At 47.9% G+C, this 16,509-nt stretch overlaps 1 protein-coding gene across 5 annotated transcripts; it reads right to left on the bottom strand.

Annotated features, from left to right (window-relative positions):
- Positions 1-9,175: 9,175 nt before the first annotated feature.
- Nxnl2 (nucleoredoxin-like 2) lies at positions 9,176-15,661 on the bottom strand. 5 transcript variants are annotated; one of them, XM_006516961.4, is made up of 3 exons: positions 13,832-15,661; positions 12,743-13,183; positions 9,176-9,742 (listed from the first exon to the last, which is right to left on the bottom strand). In XM_006516961.4, exons 2-3 carry the CDS (start codon positions 13,042-13,044, stop codon positions 9,574-9,576), a joined length of 471 nt encoding a protein of 156 aa, XP_006517024.1. In that variant the 5' UTR covers positions 13,045-13,183; positions 13,832-15,661; the 3' UTR covers positions 9,176-9,573. The 5 variants fall into 5 exon arrangements, with proteins under 5 accessions (XP_006517024.1, XP_006517025.1, XP_006517023.1 ...); XM_006516962.4 differs by having other exon boundaries at positions 12,743-13,112; XM_006516960.2 differs by lacking the exon at positions 13,832-15,661 and adding an exon at positions 13,411-13,559.
- Positions 15,662-16,509: the final 848 nt, after the last annotated feature.

Here is a 16,509-nt window from a genome sequence, read left to right as displayed (position 1 = left end):
ACCTCCCCCCCCCCAAAAAGGTCAATCTCCCTTGGAGGGCACAGTTTAGATGCTGAGCCTGCTGACTTGATGAGCACTCAGAAAATAAAGCTTTCATTTTAAGCTTCCATATCTGATGTGAGTTTTCTCGGCTTCCACCCCAAACCCAACAAGGGGAAAGAAGAGGATCTTCTCTGGAACTTTGGTAGTTGCTCCAAGAAAATGATATGCCAGGCATTCAGGCGGTTACTGATGGTACCCTCTTCAAATACAAGGAATTCAATCGAAATGATCCAGCTTCACCATTGATAGCAATCCTAACCTTTCCATTCACTTATCTCACTATCTCCTAGTAGGTGCTAAAGAAACGAGGTGAACCAAAAAGTATACACAGAAAAGTAGGACAACCACGCTGAAGAACACTGGCTCCCTTGTAGGATGGGCTCTGATTGACAGGCAGGACACTTGGGAAAGGAAAGCACCCTAGGGCACAAAAGCTAGTGTCACCTCTGCCATGGAGCCTGGTGGGAGTTCTGAATGCCTGAGCACAGAGCATGCCCGGCATCTTCATGGCCACAGAACAACTGTGCAGGCTCAGCTTCTTTAAAGGCCAAGGAGGGAGAGCCCAGCATTCACAAGGCATCCTGGCAGCCACACACTCTTCCTAGAAGGCTAACACAGCCTGAAGGTCCCCAGAGCCAAAGGAACATTGCCACTGTTAATACCAAAAGCGGTTACCATCTCCTGAGGGACACTGTGAGCCAGGCACTATCTGGGGTATTTATAACTGCTACAGACAACAGCAGGACTGCAGGGAGACAGTATTTGGGTGTCCCTAAATTCATACTTTGAAGCTCCAGAGTGAGACAGAGGCACCGAAGCGTTGCATGTTGGGCTGGAGACACACAGTCCAGTAGGGAGGAAGGGTGCTTGCCTGGCACACACAAAGTGCCAGTTTTGATCTCAGCCCTATATAAACAGATCACAGAGGCACATGCCTGTAACCCCAGTATTGGTAAGTAGAGGCAGAAGAAGCAGAGGGTCCAAGTCACCCTTGGATGTTCAGCAAGGCTGGCATTAGCCTGGGATACATAAGACCCTGTCTCAAAAAGTTATTAAAAAATCAGGTCTAGACATATGGCTCAGTGGATAAAACATTTGTACAAGGATGATGATCAGAGTTCAGGTTCTCATAACCCACATAAAAAAAGTTTGGTAGACATGGCAGCCAGCTGTGATTCCCAGCACTAGGGAGGGAAAGACACAGGAACCCTGTGTAAGATGGCTAGCCAGATTACCCTAATTGTGAGCTCTGGATTAAATGGGATGATCCTGCCTCTATAGATAAAGTGGAGAGCAATTAAGAAAGACATCTGACATCTACTTCCAGCATCACAAGTGCACACTCACACACAACATGGGCACACAACTATGTGCACACAGACACAATACACATATACAATATGTGCCTGTACACACACAACAAATAAGTCTTTCTCCCTTTAGCATGCTTTCCTTTCTCTCCCCTGGTTCTCCATCCATAATAAAAGTGATCAGCCCAAAATCAAGCTGAGAAAAGGGCAGATAAATCACCTGTCTACGCAAGCTCTGCTTCCAACACACACTGGCCAGGTCACCTATGCAATGAGAGCCAAAGTGGCCCAGAAGAGGCAAGAACAGGGCTCCGTTTGCTTGGGATTCTGAAGCCACCATAAGAATAACCCAGTCAAGCCTGCCAGAAAACAAGATGCAGAGGGACCAAGATGCCCAGCTGCCTGCCTGCCTGCCGGCCCACTAGCTATAGACTCATGGAACCGTCTAGCAGACACCGTCCAGCCACACCCTGAAGAGAAGTCTAGGGACTCCTGTACTGATGGAAAGTTACAGTGTCCTCACTATTTTGGTGGGAGATTAGTGTCTCACTGTGTGAGTGTCAGACTGTATTAGTGGAGTGGGAGAAGGATTACCCCATAAGTCGGTAGACACAGCTGATCCGACATCCAGAAAGATAAACACAGGTCCCTATTTATACTCGTGTGTGTGTGTGTGTGTGTGTGTGTGTGTGTGTGTGTGTTCATATGTGTGCTGGAGAACATGCGAGTGGATTATGATTTGGAAACAGGAGAACAACTTCAGCTGTCTTTTTTTTTTCAAGTACCATCCACCTTGCTATTTTTAAAAAAGATTTACTTGTTTATGTTATGTATATGAGTACACTGTAGCTGTCATCAGACACACCAGAAAAGGGCGTCAGATCCCGTTACAGATGGTTGTGAGCCACCATGTGGTTGCTGGGAATTGAACTGGGGACCTCTGGAAGTCAGTGCTCTTAACTGCTGAGCCATTTCTCCAGCCCCCCACCTTACTATTTTAAGATAGGGTTTCTCACTTATGCTAAGTTGGCTGGCCAATAAGCATTGGGGTCTGCCCCCTTGACATTCCCAGTGCTGAGATTAAAAGCATGGATCACCACGCCCAACTCTTTTTGTATTTTTAATTGGTTCTGAGAGATCTAACTCAGGTCCTGATGCTTGTAGAACACACTTTACAGACTGAGCTATAACCCTAGGTCCTGTTGTAATTCTGGTACCTTGAATCTATTTCCCAAGAAAGTCCTAAATGCATATATACACAGACATTTGATGCACTAATAAAGGCAGGCATCAGAGCTACTGACACTTTAGTAATATGGGTTGCAGTGTTCATAGACTGGAAGATTGTACAGACTTGAAAAGGAATTCAGAAAGAATTAGAGTTTCTATCATGCATGAGTTATATGGACCAGATGCAATTTCTGATCTGGAAGAGGTTTCGCTCTAATGAATCAAAGAGAAAGATTAGATGCAGGTAGATATAAAGGTTGACGGGAATGGAAAGATGGCTCAGTAATTAAGAGCACTTGCTGTTCGTGCAGAGGACCCAGGTTTGTAGCTCACCCTATAATTGCTTATAACACTAACTCCAGATCTGACATCTTCTTCAGACCCCAGCAGGCACTGCACACATATGGTACATATAAGCTCATGCAGGAACACACATACACATAAATAAAAATGATTGCGAGAACAGCACTTAAAATTGAATCAAAAATTAATATGGAAATGGAACACTTGTGAAGAAGAAACAAGGCATGTCTGTCTTAATCAGGCTTTCTATTCCTGCACAACATCATGACCAAGAAACAAGTTGGGGAGGAAAGGGTTTATTCAGCTTATACTTCCACACTGCTGTTCACCAAAGGAAGTCAGGACAGGAACTCAAGCAGGTCAGGAAGCAGGAGCTGACGCAGAGGCCATGGAGGGATGTTACTTACTGGCTTGCTTCCCCTGCCTTGCTCAGCTTGCTCTCTTATAGAACCCAGGAGCACCAGCCCAGAGATGGCACCACCCACAAGGGGCCCTCCCCCCTTGATCACTAATTGAGAAAATGCCTTACAGCTGGATCTCATGGAGGCATTTCCTCAAGGGAGGCTCCTTTCTCTGTGATAACTCCAGCTTGTGTCAAGTTGAAATATAAAACCAGACAGTACAATTTCATTCAGCCAGTACATTCACTGCAAATGACTACAAGTCATGAAGCCTTAATCCCTAGAATTTATACTTAGCATGATAAAGGATCTATGTGTATGCATTCATGTGGGTGGGTGGGTGTGTACAGGACCTTATGTGTCTCCCTAACCACTATCCCTCTTAGTGTTTGAGACAAGGTCTCTCATTGAACCTGGAGCTTACCAGTTTAGCCTGGCTGGCTAGCCAGCGAGCTCTAGGGTTTCTCCTGTCTCCACCGTCTCAGCACTGGGATTGTAGGAAAGGGTGCAGGCAGGGTGTTGAGTGAGCGGTGTGTACTTGCTTGGCATGCCTCTGTGCTTTGAAAGTCAGCCCAAGTGTGTGCAGCCCAGAAGAGCCACCTTGCTCCTGCCTGGCAAGCCTGTCTCTTCCATCTTCTTCCTCCCACCAGAGATGTGTGTTTGTGTTGTGTGTATATGTGGTGATGGGGCAGGCATATGGTGTGTTATGTGGAGTGTGTATGCAACACAGTGTGTGATTGTTGTGTAGCAATTTCCTACAAGTTAAAAACCTCCATTCAGTGGGGAGGTTTGTTCAGATGCAATCAATTCTACAGACTCAGAAGTTCTGAGGCAAGGCTGGTGATGACCCGGGAAATTGTAAATGGAGGCTTGTTAAGATTCAGGAAGTGAACAACGGAAGACTCAGAAAGTCCCTGAAACTTGCCAGAGGCACAAGGCCTCTCCTTCCCTTATGTCATATAGGCGATAAAGTGTTGCGGGATATGTGATCATTCTGTTAACCCTGAGACTGTGTTAGTTACGGGAAAAACCTGTTTTGGTGTGGCCCAGTCTTAGCACACACCTTTAATCCAAAAGCTTTCTTTCTTTGTTTTTGTTTTTTTGTGTTTTGTTGTTGTTGTTGTTGTTGTTTGTTTTTTGTTTTTTTCAAGACAGGGTTTCTCTGTGTAGCCCTGGCTGTCCTGGAACTCACTCTGTAGTCCAGGCTGGTCTCGAACTCAGAAATCCACCTGCCTCAGCCTCCCAAGTGCTGGGATTAAAGGCGTGCGCCACCACCGCCCGGCTACCCAAAAGCTTTCTGCTTGAATATTGTAAACAGGATTAAATAAAGTCAATCACAGGTCAAAAGGTGGAACAAGCAACCAGTTGATAGAAAGTGAGCATAGGAGTATTAAAAAAAACACACACACACAGAGTAAGAGGAAGTCAGGAGGATGGATAGAGAGACACACAGGAAGTAGAAGGAAGGGACGTTCAGTTTAAAGGAGGTTTTGTGAGATGGATTGACAGAGAAGCATTCCTTGCAAGACGTTGGCTAGGGACCAAGGCCAGCTGGGTGCTTTCTCTGCCTCTTAGCTAGCAGGCTTTTATCACAGCATCTGGCTCCTGAGTCGTCATTGGTAAAATTGAATGATTGAGATTTGTTAAGACAAACAAATAATACTAGTGACTGCTGAGTGATAAGACACTCTTTAACCTATGAAGAATGTCCTGACAACATAGATTCCAGGTCCTTGTTGGGGTATGCATGTAATCTGAAGGAAGAAATCTCGGGCAGAGGGGAAGAAGCCCAACCCACCCCAGGTCTGCAGTGACCAGAGCAGCCTGGCTTGTTATTAAATGTGAGACACTTATGGTCCCATGGCTTGACTTCCAAAAACATAGACATGACACTTGATGGGTCCTTAATGCGCAGGCTCGAGGGTGCATGATTCACCACCAGGAGATCTGCCTAGAGGAGCGTCTGTGATCATCTCAGCTTGACTCCTGCCGCACATGTGCACCCCCTGCCGTACGTGCGTACATGATGCTGCTGGGCGGGGACACTCTGTGTGGAGCAGGGTGATAAAGGTGGAAATTGATGTTCTGTTCGGAGAGAAGACAGGCATTGCTGTCATGAGATGAAATTGTTCTAGAAATTGTTCCCTCTTCATAGGGAGCGCTTATTGCTTTTGTAACAGAAGTCATGATACAGATACAATAGTTCTCTGCAAGGAAGCAGACATTCGGGAAACTAGTTGTCAGAGACATGTAATATTAAAGAATGTGTCTCAGTGAACTAGGATTCTTCTTCTTAGAAATGCTTGAAATGGACCCCCCGACCATGCTAGGCTAGGGCTCTACGCTAAAAGCTAGCCCAAGCCCATCAGTATTGTAAATGATCCATCATCACTCCTGCAGCTCAAACCATTCCAGTGGGGGGAGGTCACCTTCTCTGCCTTGGAACCTTCTCTGTGTGCACATTCCTCTATGTGTGTGTGTGTGTGTGTGTGTGTGTGAGAGAGAGAGAGAGAGAGAGAGAGAGAGACTTTCTGCCTGCCTGCCTGTGTGCCTGCCTGCCTGCCTGCCTGCCTGTGTGCCTGCGTGTTAACCTCAGACACTCCCCAGGAGCTGTCCTGGGGAATTACCTTACTTTTTTTGAGTTTATACAAAACTGAAGGACCCACTGAGCTAAAGCCAATTCAATCTTTTTATTCTTAAGAGTGTCTCTCATTGGCCTGGAACTCACCAGGTAGGCTACCACAGAGTCGGTGAGCTCCGGGAATCCATTTGTCTCTACTTCCCCAGTGTTGGGATTATAAACTTGTGCCACCACACCCTGCTTTTCACATGGGATTGAACTCAGCCCCTCATGCTTGCATGGGAAACATCTCATTCACTGAGCCCTCTCCACCCTTTAGAAGAAATCCACGGTATGGCTCACATATAGATGAACATCTAGAAAATCCACATACGAGGAATGCTTACCTTTCAAGAACACGTGTTCAAAAATGTTGGGAGCACTGCATGACAGTCCTTGCACCTCTGGATCAACTAAAGACTGTTAGGTGGAGCTGCTCTGATCACTGTATTTGCCTCAAAAGACATCACACAGGAACACCATTTTCTTCCAAAACCAAGAGATAACTAGCTAGCATAGCCTAATGACAGTATTTCTGTGCCTCGCTCCTAATTTCCAGCTGAAGGACCCAGCAGGCTGACAAGATCCAAAAGTGAAAGCCGGGCTTATGGTGGGTCATGAAGTTTCTATGCGTGTATCAGATTGTGCAAGAATGGCAGTACAGATGCATGAGACTCACAGTCCCGAGGCAGGCCAGCGCCCAATGGGAGGGGCTGGATGCTTGAACTGTAGGCAGCCTTCTCTTACTGTTGGCAAAGAGAATGCTGTGCTCAGCCCACTCTCTCTTTCTCTGTCTTAAGCTTCATGTGTACGGCCGTTTGTACCGGTACACGTTCACGTGGGTGCATGAAGAAGTCAGAGGACAAGCTTGGGTGTTGGTCTTCACTTTCTACCTGGACAAAGGACTTGTTTAGCTACTACATACCCTAGGTTAATTGGCCTGCAAGCTTCTAGGGACTCCCCTGTCTCTGCCATCTGTCTCACTACATTATAGCTGCTCATTGCCACACTCAGCCTTATGTGAGTCCTGGGGTTCTGAATTCAGGTCCTTACACTTGCACAGAGAACTCCTTATCCAGTGAACTGACTCTCCAGTTCTTTTTTTTTTCCCCCTCTTTATTCATTCTGAGATCCTGTGGTGGTCTTAATAGGAATGGCCCCTATCTTAGTTTGGGTCACTATTGCTGTGATAAAACATGATGACCAAAAAGTCAGTTTGGAAGGAAAGGGTGTTTTTGTCTCACACTTGCACATTGTAGTCCATCACTGAAGGAAGTCAGAATAGGAACTCAAGCAGGGCAGGAACCTGAAGGCAGGAGCAGAGGCCATGGAGGGGTGCTGCTTACTCGCTTGCTCCATGCAGCATGCTCAGCCTGATTTCTTATAGAATACAGGACCACTAGTCTAAGGAATAGCACCACCCACAGTGGCTGGGCCCTCCCCATCAACCACTAATTAAGAAAATGTCCTACAGGTTTGCCTACAGCCTGACCTTATGGAGGTATTTTCTAAATCAAAGTTCTTTCTTCTCAAATGACTTTATCTCATGTCAAGTTGACATATAAGACTATTCATCTCAACCTCCATAAGCTTATATATGTGAATACTTAGTCACCAGGAAGTGACACCATTTGAAAGGATTAAAAGGATTTGGAGGTATGGCATTGATGGAGGAAAAGTTTCACTGAGCATGGGTTGTTAGGTTTCAAAAGCTTATTGATAGCCCAGAGTCCCTCTCTCTGCCTACAGATCTCTCACCTACTGCTCCAGCATCTGCCTGAGTGCCAGCATGCTACCTGCCTTGATGATAATGGACTAAACCTCTGAAGTCAGGCCCTAATTAAATGGTTTCTTTCATAAGGGTTGCTTTGGCCTTGGTGTCTCTTTGCAGCAATAGAACAGCAGAGCAGTGACTCAGGCAGACCCCATCCCATGGAACAGTGACACCCACATTCAGGGTGAGTCTTCACACCTCAGTTAACCTAACCTAGGAACTGTCACACTGACATGCCCAGAGGTTTGTCTTTTGTGTGTTTCTAGATCCTGCCCAGCTGCCAGTATTAACCACAGACACACATTGGAAAGTACTGTGTAATTTTAGAATATCATAGAATTAACCAGGCAACAGGAATTGCTTAGTTTCATTATAATCTTATGAGGCCACTGATGAAAATATAGACTGTCACTGAGTGACATGCCTGTATGCACAGCATGACTTTCTAGCCTTGAAACGCTAATTAAATTCTGTCTAGGTTATTGTACTACCATTGAAAATAAAAGAGGTTAGCTGGTAAAGGGCTAGGGGTGATGGCTCCATCAGTATCGTGGCTGCCACACAGGGGTGAAGACTTGAGTTCAGATCCCTGGACCATGTAAAAGCCAGATGTGACATGTCATCTGTAGCGTCACATTGGGAGGTAGAGTCAAGGGGATATCTGGAGCTTACTAGCAGGTCAGTAAGCTCTAAGTGAGGGGCCTCTCAAAAAATAAAAACAAACAAACAAAAAAAAAAACAGGACTTGGGGTATAGCTCATTAGTAGTGTGCTTGTCTGGCATCCACAGGGCCATGGATTTAATCCTCATTGTTATCCAAACATAAAACGCTGAGGAGGCTAGAGAAGTGGCTCAGTGCTCTTTCCGAAGACCAGCGTTCAGCTCCGAGCACTCATCTGTCAGCTCACAGTTGCCTCTAACTCCAGCTGCAGAGGACCCGATACCCTCTTTTAGCCTCCACAGGCACCTGCACACACATAGACACACAATACACATAATTAAAGAGAAAAATCATAAAAATGTAAAAAGGCAAAGAATCATCAAGGAAGACACTGGACATCAACCTCTGGCCTCTGTGCACATGCCCACATGTGCATGTGCATGTCTCCCACACACAACTGTGTCCACTTATAAAACACACACATACACGGGAACAGATAGAGTGCTTGCCTAACAGGGGTAAGGATGTGGACTCAAGTCCCAATTCCAAAAGAACAGAGGGAAGGGGGAGGGAGGGAGGGAGGGAAGAAGGAAATGGGAGGGAAAGAAAATAAATAGTATTTGAAGAAGAAAAAGGAAGAAAAATGGGGAGGAGGAAATGAAGGGGGGAGAGAGAAAGAAAAGTGTGAGAAAAGACAAAGGTTAGAAAAATCTTCCAAGATGAGGCACACAGACAGCAAACCCCCTCAGATAAAAGACCGGCTTAAGCACAGTATTTACGGACTTGACCTTCTGTTAGTACTTGGTTTGAAAGGAGAAAGAAGGACATCAGAGCTGCTCAAAGTGTGAGTGTTGGTTTATTAAATTACACAGTCTACAAACCTGAGTAATAAATACGTTTACCAAAGCATCACAAAAATGTCATCAGAAAATGTATCACCTCCATAGGTCAATTTATCAAAGAAATTTCCTGTAGGAAAGAGCATCTTGCATAGAGTTCTGTTAACTCGTGGCTGATGTGTCCTGGATCCTAGGCACCGGTGGAGAAAGGTGTAAGAAATAAACATTCAACGGAGCTCTAGGACCCACAGGGGGCAGACGTAGTTCTTTCCTGAGCAGTTTATGCTCTCTGTCACAGCATGGTGACTCTACAATGACATTCCTCAGCAGAGAAGGGAACCAGCTAAGCCCTTTTTGAAGATAGTTGCCCTGAACTTCCAGCAACTGCCCTGGTCACCCCGAGAAGTTTTGGAAAACATCGGCTGCTTCCACCCAGTTCTGAAAGCAAGCTAGCCCGCGCTCTCGGATCTGCTTCCGCCCTTTGTTGGTGATGACAGCTCCGTTCTGCTTGATGACCACCAGCTTGGGGATGGCGGTGATTTCGTACCTCTTCTTCAGTTCACTGAGGACAGAGGGGCAGAGGGTTAGGGGTGCTGCAGGTCTGAAAGGAAGGGGGCTATTTGTAGGCTCTGTGCAGGAGCTGCCCCTTTATATAGGGATGTGAATGTCCTTTGGTTTCAGCAGCCACAGGGAATCCAGGATCCAACTCCTTTCAGATACCAAGGGACAACCATGCTATATAAATCTCAAGCTGAAGATATGATCAAAAACGCTTATGGAGCTAAAAATACAATTATCCAAAACTCAAGTAGCCTGTAGTTCCAGCCTCTCAAGGGGCTGAGGCAGAGGGATTACTTTAGCTAGTGCATTTGAGACCAGCTTGAGCAACATAGGGAGACTGTAAGATGTCCTCTAGAAAGGACTTCGAACAAGGCAGGGCCAGAAAAGAGCTGCCTTGGTGCCAGGAGCCTGAGGAGATCAAGAAGAACTAGAAATCTGAATCAGAGAGCCCTAAGCCACTGTCTACCCAAGAAATGAAGTCCAGGCTGATCTACTTTCCTTCCTTCCTTCCTTCCTTCCTTCCTTCCTTCCTTCCTTCCTTCCTTCCTTCCTTCCTTTCTCTCACTCTTTCTCTCTTTCTTTCTTTCTCTCTTTCTTTCTCTCTTTCTTTCTTCCTTTCTTTCTTCCTTTCTTTCTTTCTTTCTTTCTTTCTTTCTTTCTTTCTTTCAGATTTATTTATGTATTATATGTGAGTACACTGTAGCTGTCTTCAGACATCCCAGAAGAGGGCATCAGATCTCATTACGGATGGTTGTGAGCCACCATGTGGTTGCTGGAATTTGAACCCAGGACTTTCAGAAAAACAGTCAGTGCTCTTAACCGCTGAGCCATCTCTCCGACCCGTTGGTCTACTTTTCTACAACTCCAAACATATCAGGGAGGGGTACCCTAACACCTAGCAAGGTCCCAAAAGGCAGATCAGAGGCTAGGCCAGTAGGAGGATGGGAAGGTGCCTGCTAGGCACCATGGACACTGCCCACATCCCAGCCTATGAGGACCAGCATTGCAGTGATGTCACTCTAAGCTCTTCAAAGGTTCTCGTGGGAGTGGCAACCTGTAGCATGAACATCTGCAGTTGCTTAGAGACCTGGTTCCACTGTGTATGGTAATGCATGTCTATAAAGTTAGTACTCAGGAGGCTGAGGCAGGAAGGTCTCTTTCTAGGCAGATAAACTCAGTCACAGAGAAGGGGATAAGACGAAGGCCAGAAGGATGCGACAGATGTCGTAGTTATTCTCTTAAGACAGTTCTCTCACCTAAGCTAAAGCTGGCTGTTTCAGCTGGCCTGGCTGGCTGACCAGTGAGCTCCCAGGATCTGGCTGACTCCACCCCTTCTGGCTGACTCCATCCCTTCATTACTAGGGTTACATGCAGCCCTGTGTTTGTTTTTGTTTAACTTATGTGCTGGGGATTTGAACTTAGGTCTTCACACTTGCACGCTTACTCGCTGAGCCAGCGCCCCATTCTCCCTTACGTTGCTTTTGTCAAATATTTTGTCACAGCAATAAGAAAAGTAATATATACCGAGCCCTTTCACAGACTAGGTCAAGCTCATTCTCCGAGCATCTTTTTACTTAGTCATAAAACGTCTTTCCTACCATCCTCGCCAGCAACCCAGCGCCCTAGTCTCCAGAGGGGCAGAGTTCTCCGCCTAATTAGTGCCACCAGCACCATCTCAACTGCAAAACAAGTGTGTCCCTTAAAGCTACATGTAATTGAGTGTGCCACTGAGTCAAGTCACATTTTAAAGCACAGCCCTTGAAGCAGTTCTCAAGGGAGTCCTTACGCAAAGGCGATCAGCTGTCACTTAGACTTACTATCAATGGGATTTTCATGGTACCAGCATGAGTAAGGCCTCAAGCCTGCCCCAAGGCTAAGCAGCTTCCCCAGGGTTCTCCACCTCCCAGGGAATCACCAAAGAGAATGAGTTTAGGAAACCCCCAGGGAGGTGGTTCCGACAGTAAAGAGCTTTGCGAGCATGAGGGCATAAATTCGGTCCCGAAAAACCACATATAAAACACTCATAATCCCAGAGCTGAGAAGGCAGAGACTGATGTCCTAGGGCTCACTGGCCCGCTAGCCTAGCCAGCTAAGTGAATTACAGGAGAGTGCAAGGCCCTGTCTCAAAAAAGCAAGGTGGTGACATCTGCGAAATAATAGCAGAGGTTGTCTACTGACATGCATGCACAAGTGCACACTTGTGAACGTGCACACACGGACACATACACACAGAGAGAGAATAAGGGGGCTTCTAGTTATTATGAATCCATGGGACATCTCAAAGTTGGCTTTGCTTCGTTTTCCAGAAAGGATTCACCGGTAGCATCGCAACTTGGATAACAAAGCCAGGACCCAGAGTTAAAGGATACCCAGGAACTGACATCTGTCCTAGAAGCGGGCAGGTCTGGGGGACGTGTGTTATGAGATCTCCATCTGGACTCTTCCATACCCACCTCTCACCCTTTATTGCTTCTTCTCCTGAAACTCTCAAGCCCTGCCTGCTCTAACATCTGTAGTTAGGGAACTCCATTGCTGTAGGTAAAAATAAGTCGCAGAGATGGCTAGCTAATATTTGACCTAGCTCTTCCCGCTATGAGCGCTATGAGGCCCTCCCCACTTCTCCCGGGGTACATCCGCTCCCCCCAACTCAGCTCTGTGGATAAGGCGGGGATCCACAGCGTCAGGAGGGTGGCTTCCCACCCTTCCTTCTGCCCACTGATCAAGGAGCCTAGCTAAGGGATGCCAGCCAGCATCAGTACCAGTCCTGGGGCTCCTGAGACATGTGAATTCCTGACACTCCAATCGTAAAAGGCAGAAAACGCTGGCAGACCGGAGCCCCGTGGATGCTGAAACCAAGATTCGGGGGAATTGGCCCACATTGAGATCTGAACAGCAAAAAAGGCCAGATAGAAAGTTAAGGGCTCTGAAACAATAGCACGGTACAGGTGCAGTCCTGGGGGAGCCAGAGCGCCAGCCCCATGACCCCTGGGTCCCCACTCACTGCCGGTAGGGGTCGTGGAAGGGCAATGCCAGCCAGGAGCCGTGCAGCTCGCGCATGAAGTCCAACATCTCCTCCGCACTGCCGTCTGCCGACACGAAAACCACCTCGAAGGGAGCGGGCCGCCGCGCCTCGCTCACCAGCTCCGTGTAGAAGTCGCAGAGCAGCGGCGTGAAGTCGCGGCTGGGCGAGCACCGGCCCGCCGCAAAGTACAAAGCTACCACCTTGTTCTGCAGCGCCACCTCGGCCTCCACCACCGTGCCCTCCCGGGTCACCAGGCGCCGCCCGCCCAGCACGTCCACCATCGCCACGAGCTCGGCGTGAAGAGGACACAGTGGAGAGACGAGCCCTGGGCTGCACGGCCACCTGTTAGCTGGAAGATGACACTGAGCCTCCCGCAGCACTAGGCGCCTCTCAGCCCCGCCTTCTGCTGGAACAGCTCACCTTGAGCCGAAGGGAGGAGAGAGCACAGTGGCCACTCCAGAAGCTGCGACAGCAGCGATGACAGCTGGGTGCCCCGCACCAAAAAGCAGAGCCACGCCATCAACCTCTCCCACCCTCTATTTTATCCTGCCTTGCAAACCCTCTCTACCCACCAGAGTCCTTAACATCCACCAGAGCCCTGCCCCGCTCCACCTGCGCCCCGCCCACCGGCATCCTGTCTCGCTCACCCACAACTAGTCCGGACATCCGAGGCTTGTTCGGGTCCACGCCCCCATCCCACCCCACGGGCCCAGTTCCACACCACCTAATCCACTCCTGCTCTGTTCTGCGGACCGGAGTTCTGTTCCGCCCACCAGCCCCTCCCCACCTCACCCAAAAGAGCCTAGACTCACCAGGGTTCTGCCCCGCCCACTGCCCCTACTCCTCCATCCACGCCACGCCCCTCACCCTCCCTTGGAGAATCTTCCAGCCCTAGATAAGCCTTACAGCTTTCCTGGCTCCAGCTGGCCATCTCCAATCCGCCCTCCCAATCCAGAAAAGCATTCCCTCATTGAGCCTGGAGCCCCCACCCCCACCCCCCACCCCCGAAGCTGTTGTGTCTGCTTAGGGCCTCTGAAAAGGGTTGAGGAAGCTAAAGGGTTCTTCTACCTCTAATCGAAATAGGCAGGCTATGGGGAGCCTGGGCTCTTGTGTTCCGGATGTATACCTCCACCGCCCATATCCTGGAGTTCTGGAAGAAAATTGAGGGCAGATCTCAACGTTGACGGAGGAGAGCCAGAGTGCTAAAGATACGCAGGCGCTGTGACGGTCCAGAAGTTTTTACAGTAAGAAAGTTTCAGCTCCCTGCCAAGCTGGAGGAGGCACTCTTGTGGGTCAGCGTGTACCGGCACACCCAAAACCTTAGGGATCTAGATAACTAACCCTCAAGAGCAGTATTTTAAAAATTAAAGAGTAGGATCTGGAAAGATGGCTGAGTCATTAAGAGCGCTGGCTGGTGGCTCTTGCCGAGGACGCGTGTTCTTTTGTCAGCACCCTCAAGGTGGCTTACAAAACTTCTGAAACTCCAGTTCTAAGGGATCACACACCCTCTTCTGGCTTCTAAGGGCACCAGGCACACATATGGTACAATGCGGGCAACGCATTCATACACATAAAGTAAGAATAAATAAAACATATTGCAAAAAGGTTGTAGGAAATTATTGAAACTTAGAGGCGGTGACGGAAACCAGCATATAGGATCCCAGATCATGCCACTTTGGTGCGCTGGTTGTTTGGAGTTCTAAGCACTCTGAAAACAGCAAACCGAGGAGAGGTTTCTCTGTGCTTCCCCGTTGTGCCCTCAAGGCAGGTTTGCCGAGAGAACTGAACTGCCATCGACAGAGACTTTCACAATTCCCAGACAAACTGCCTGAGCCTCCTCTATCTCATGTGTATTCCTCCAAGGACCTGTTCATCTCCAGTAAGTGAGCTACGCCTGCCTTTCCCCTGTGGGGGTGGACTAAATCCCTCGACCCTGTCACATTCACCGGTAGTCACTTTTCTATCCCCATATCAACTGCTAAAGAGTGGTTTTCCCCTATGCACCTGCCAAGTGTCAGCTTATTCAACAGACACCATGGAATGTCTGTCCAGCCTGATTTTGGAAGCCTTCAGCTGCCCTCCCGCAGAGGCAGCCTATCATCTGCAGGGGTGATGGGACTCTACATTGCCTGGGTGCCCAACTTGACTGGTCCCCTCTCAGAGCTTCAGTGGACTCTGTAGAGACTTGGAGGGATCGTGACTTTCGATGTAGAACTTCAGGGGCCAGCAAGCTGGCTCTGTGGCTTTAGATATTTGTGGTTAAGTTCTAAGCCTGACCACCTGAGTTTGTCCCCTGATCTCAGTGGAAGGAGCAATCTTACTCCCAAAGGTTATCCTCCTGCCTCCTGCCTCTCTATGCAAACCACAGCACTTCAAAGAGTCAGAGCTTCAAGCAAAGCTTCAAGTTTATTGATGAAGAAGGACGGACACACTTGAGCCAAGTCAAGTGCGGCATCAGAACAGGAGCTAACTGTTGTCAATGTGATTTAGCATTCGGTGTTCCAATTTTAATATGTTCTCCATTTACCAAAGCTGAGGGAAACTAAAAAGAAAAAAAGTGTCCTTGGTCTTATTTCCTTGTTGTAAGATGTGAGGTTTTTGTTAAAAGGTTTATTTTAGAACTATTGATGTGTCTTTCGGTTGTACGGGTGCCCGTAGAAGCCAGAAGCGAGCATCGGCTCCCCTGACGCTGGAGTTAGAAGCAGTTGTGAGCCACGTGCTTTGGGCTCTTGGATCTCTAATCCTCTACACGAATAGAAAGGCCTCTTAACACAGGCTGAGTCCACAAGTTTTTTGTTTGTTTGCTTTTGGGTTTTTTTCCCCTGTAGGTAAAATTATAAGCTGATTCACAGACAGGATTGTATCTGAGCAGAAGATTCGGTTAATCAAAAAAAAAAAAAAAACTTTTTAAAAATCAAAGTAATTTTGTGTGGGGAGCGGGTGTGACGGTAGTCCCAACATGGCACCCAGGACTGCAGCCAAGTCTTATGCCTTGCACCTGACTTCCTCATACACCTGAAAATAAGCCACGTCCATCGTGAGAGCTGCTCAGGTTCACCATGACGCAAGATCAGGCCATTTGACGAAGGCCAATGAACTGAGATTACGCGGACTGGGCTGATGGGGTGTGGTTGAGGGGTTATATAAGGGATTGCGATTGGGGGCTAGAGGAGAGTCCTGCTTGCATGTTGAAAGATTCCTGAATAAACTGCTTTGAGAAGAACGCTGTGTCATCGCTCTTTTCTGCTGGTCGGAGACAGAAGTGACAATTTTGCTTTTCAAGGTCACAGAAAGATCCAGACCTGTTTTGATCTTGAGCATGGCTCACTGGATGGCTTAATCCTGTGATATTTTCAGTGAGGGAGCGAGCGTTCTGTTTGTGTGTAGTCTCTGTGTGGGTGAGCCTCCAGTGTGCTGTGTCAAAACTCTTGGCTCAGCCAGACACAGGTGGTCAGAGTATGGGGCTTGTCCTTCCCCACGCCTGCTTAGCTGTTTCCCCGTCTTTCTATCTGGACTAATCTCCAGATGGCCTTCTGATCCAGAGAAGGAAAATGAAGCGGGCCTGCGAAGATTGCTCAGTTGATAGAGTGCTGGTCTAACATGCACAAGGCCCTGGGCTTCATCCCAGCTCCTTATAAACCAGGTGTACCTTGCGGTCCCAGCACTTGGGAGGGGGAGGCAGGAGAATCAATTTAAAGTCATCCTCCACTTTGTATGAGTCTGGGGCCAGCCTGGGCTACTTAAGA

This window comes from Mus musculus, chromosome 13 (genome assembly GCF_000001635.26).
Source record: "Mus musculus strain C57BL/6J chromosome 13, GRCm38.p6 C57BL/6J".
Taxonomy (NCBI): Eukaryota; Metazoa; Chordata; class Mammalia; order Rodentia; family Muridae; genus Mus; species Mus musculus.
Note: the sequence above shows the minus strand (reverse complement) of the source record. Positions and strands in the feature narration are given on the sequence as shown.

Bases quoted from the DNA above. Each gene is read 5' to 3' on its own strand.
- Nxnl2 (XM_006516959.3), bottom strand. The intron at 9,743-12,742 runs GTGAGTGGGGAC...CTCTGTCCTCAG, and splicing joins TTCCACGACCCCTACCGGCA to TGAACTGAAGAAGAGGTACG.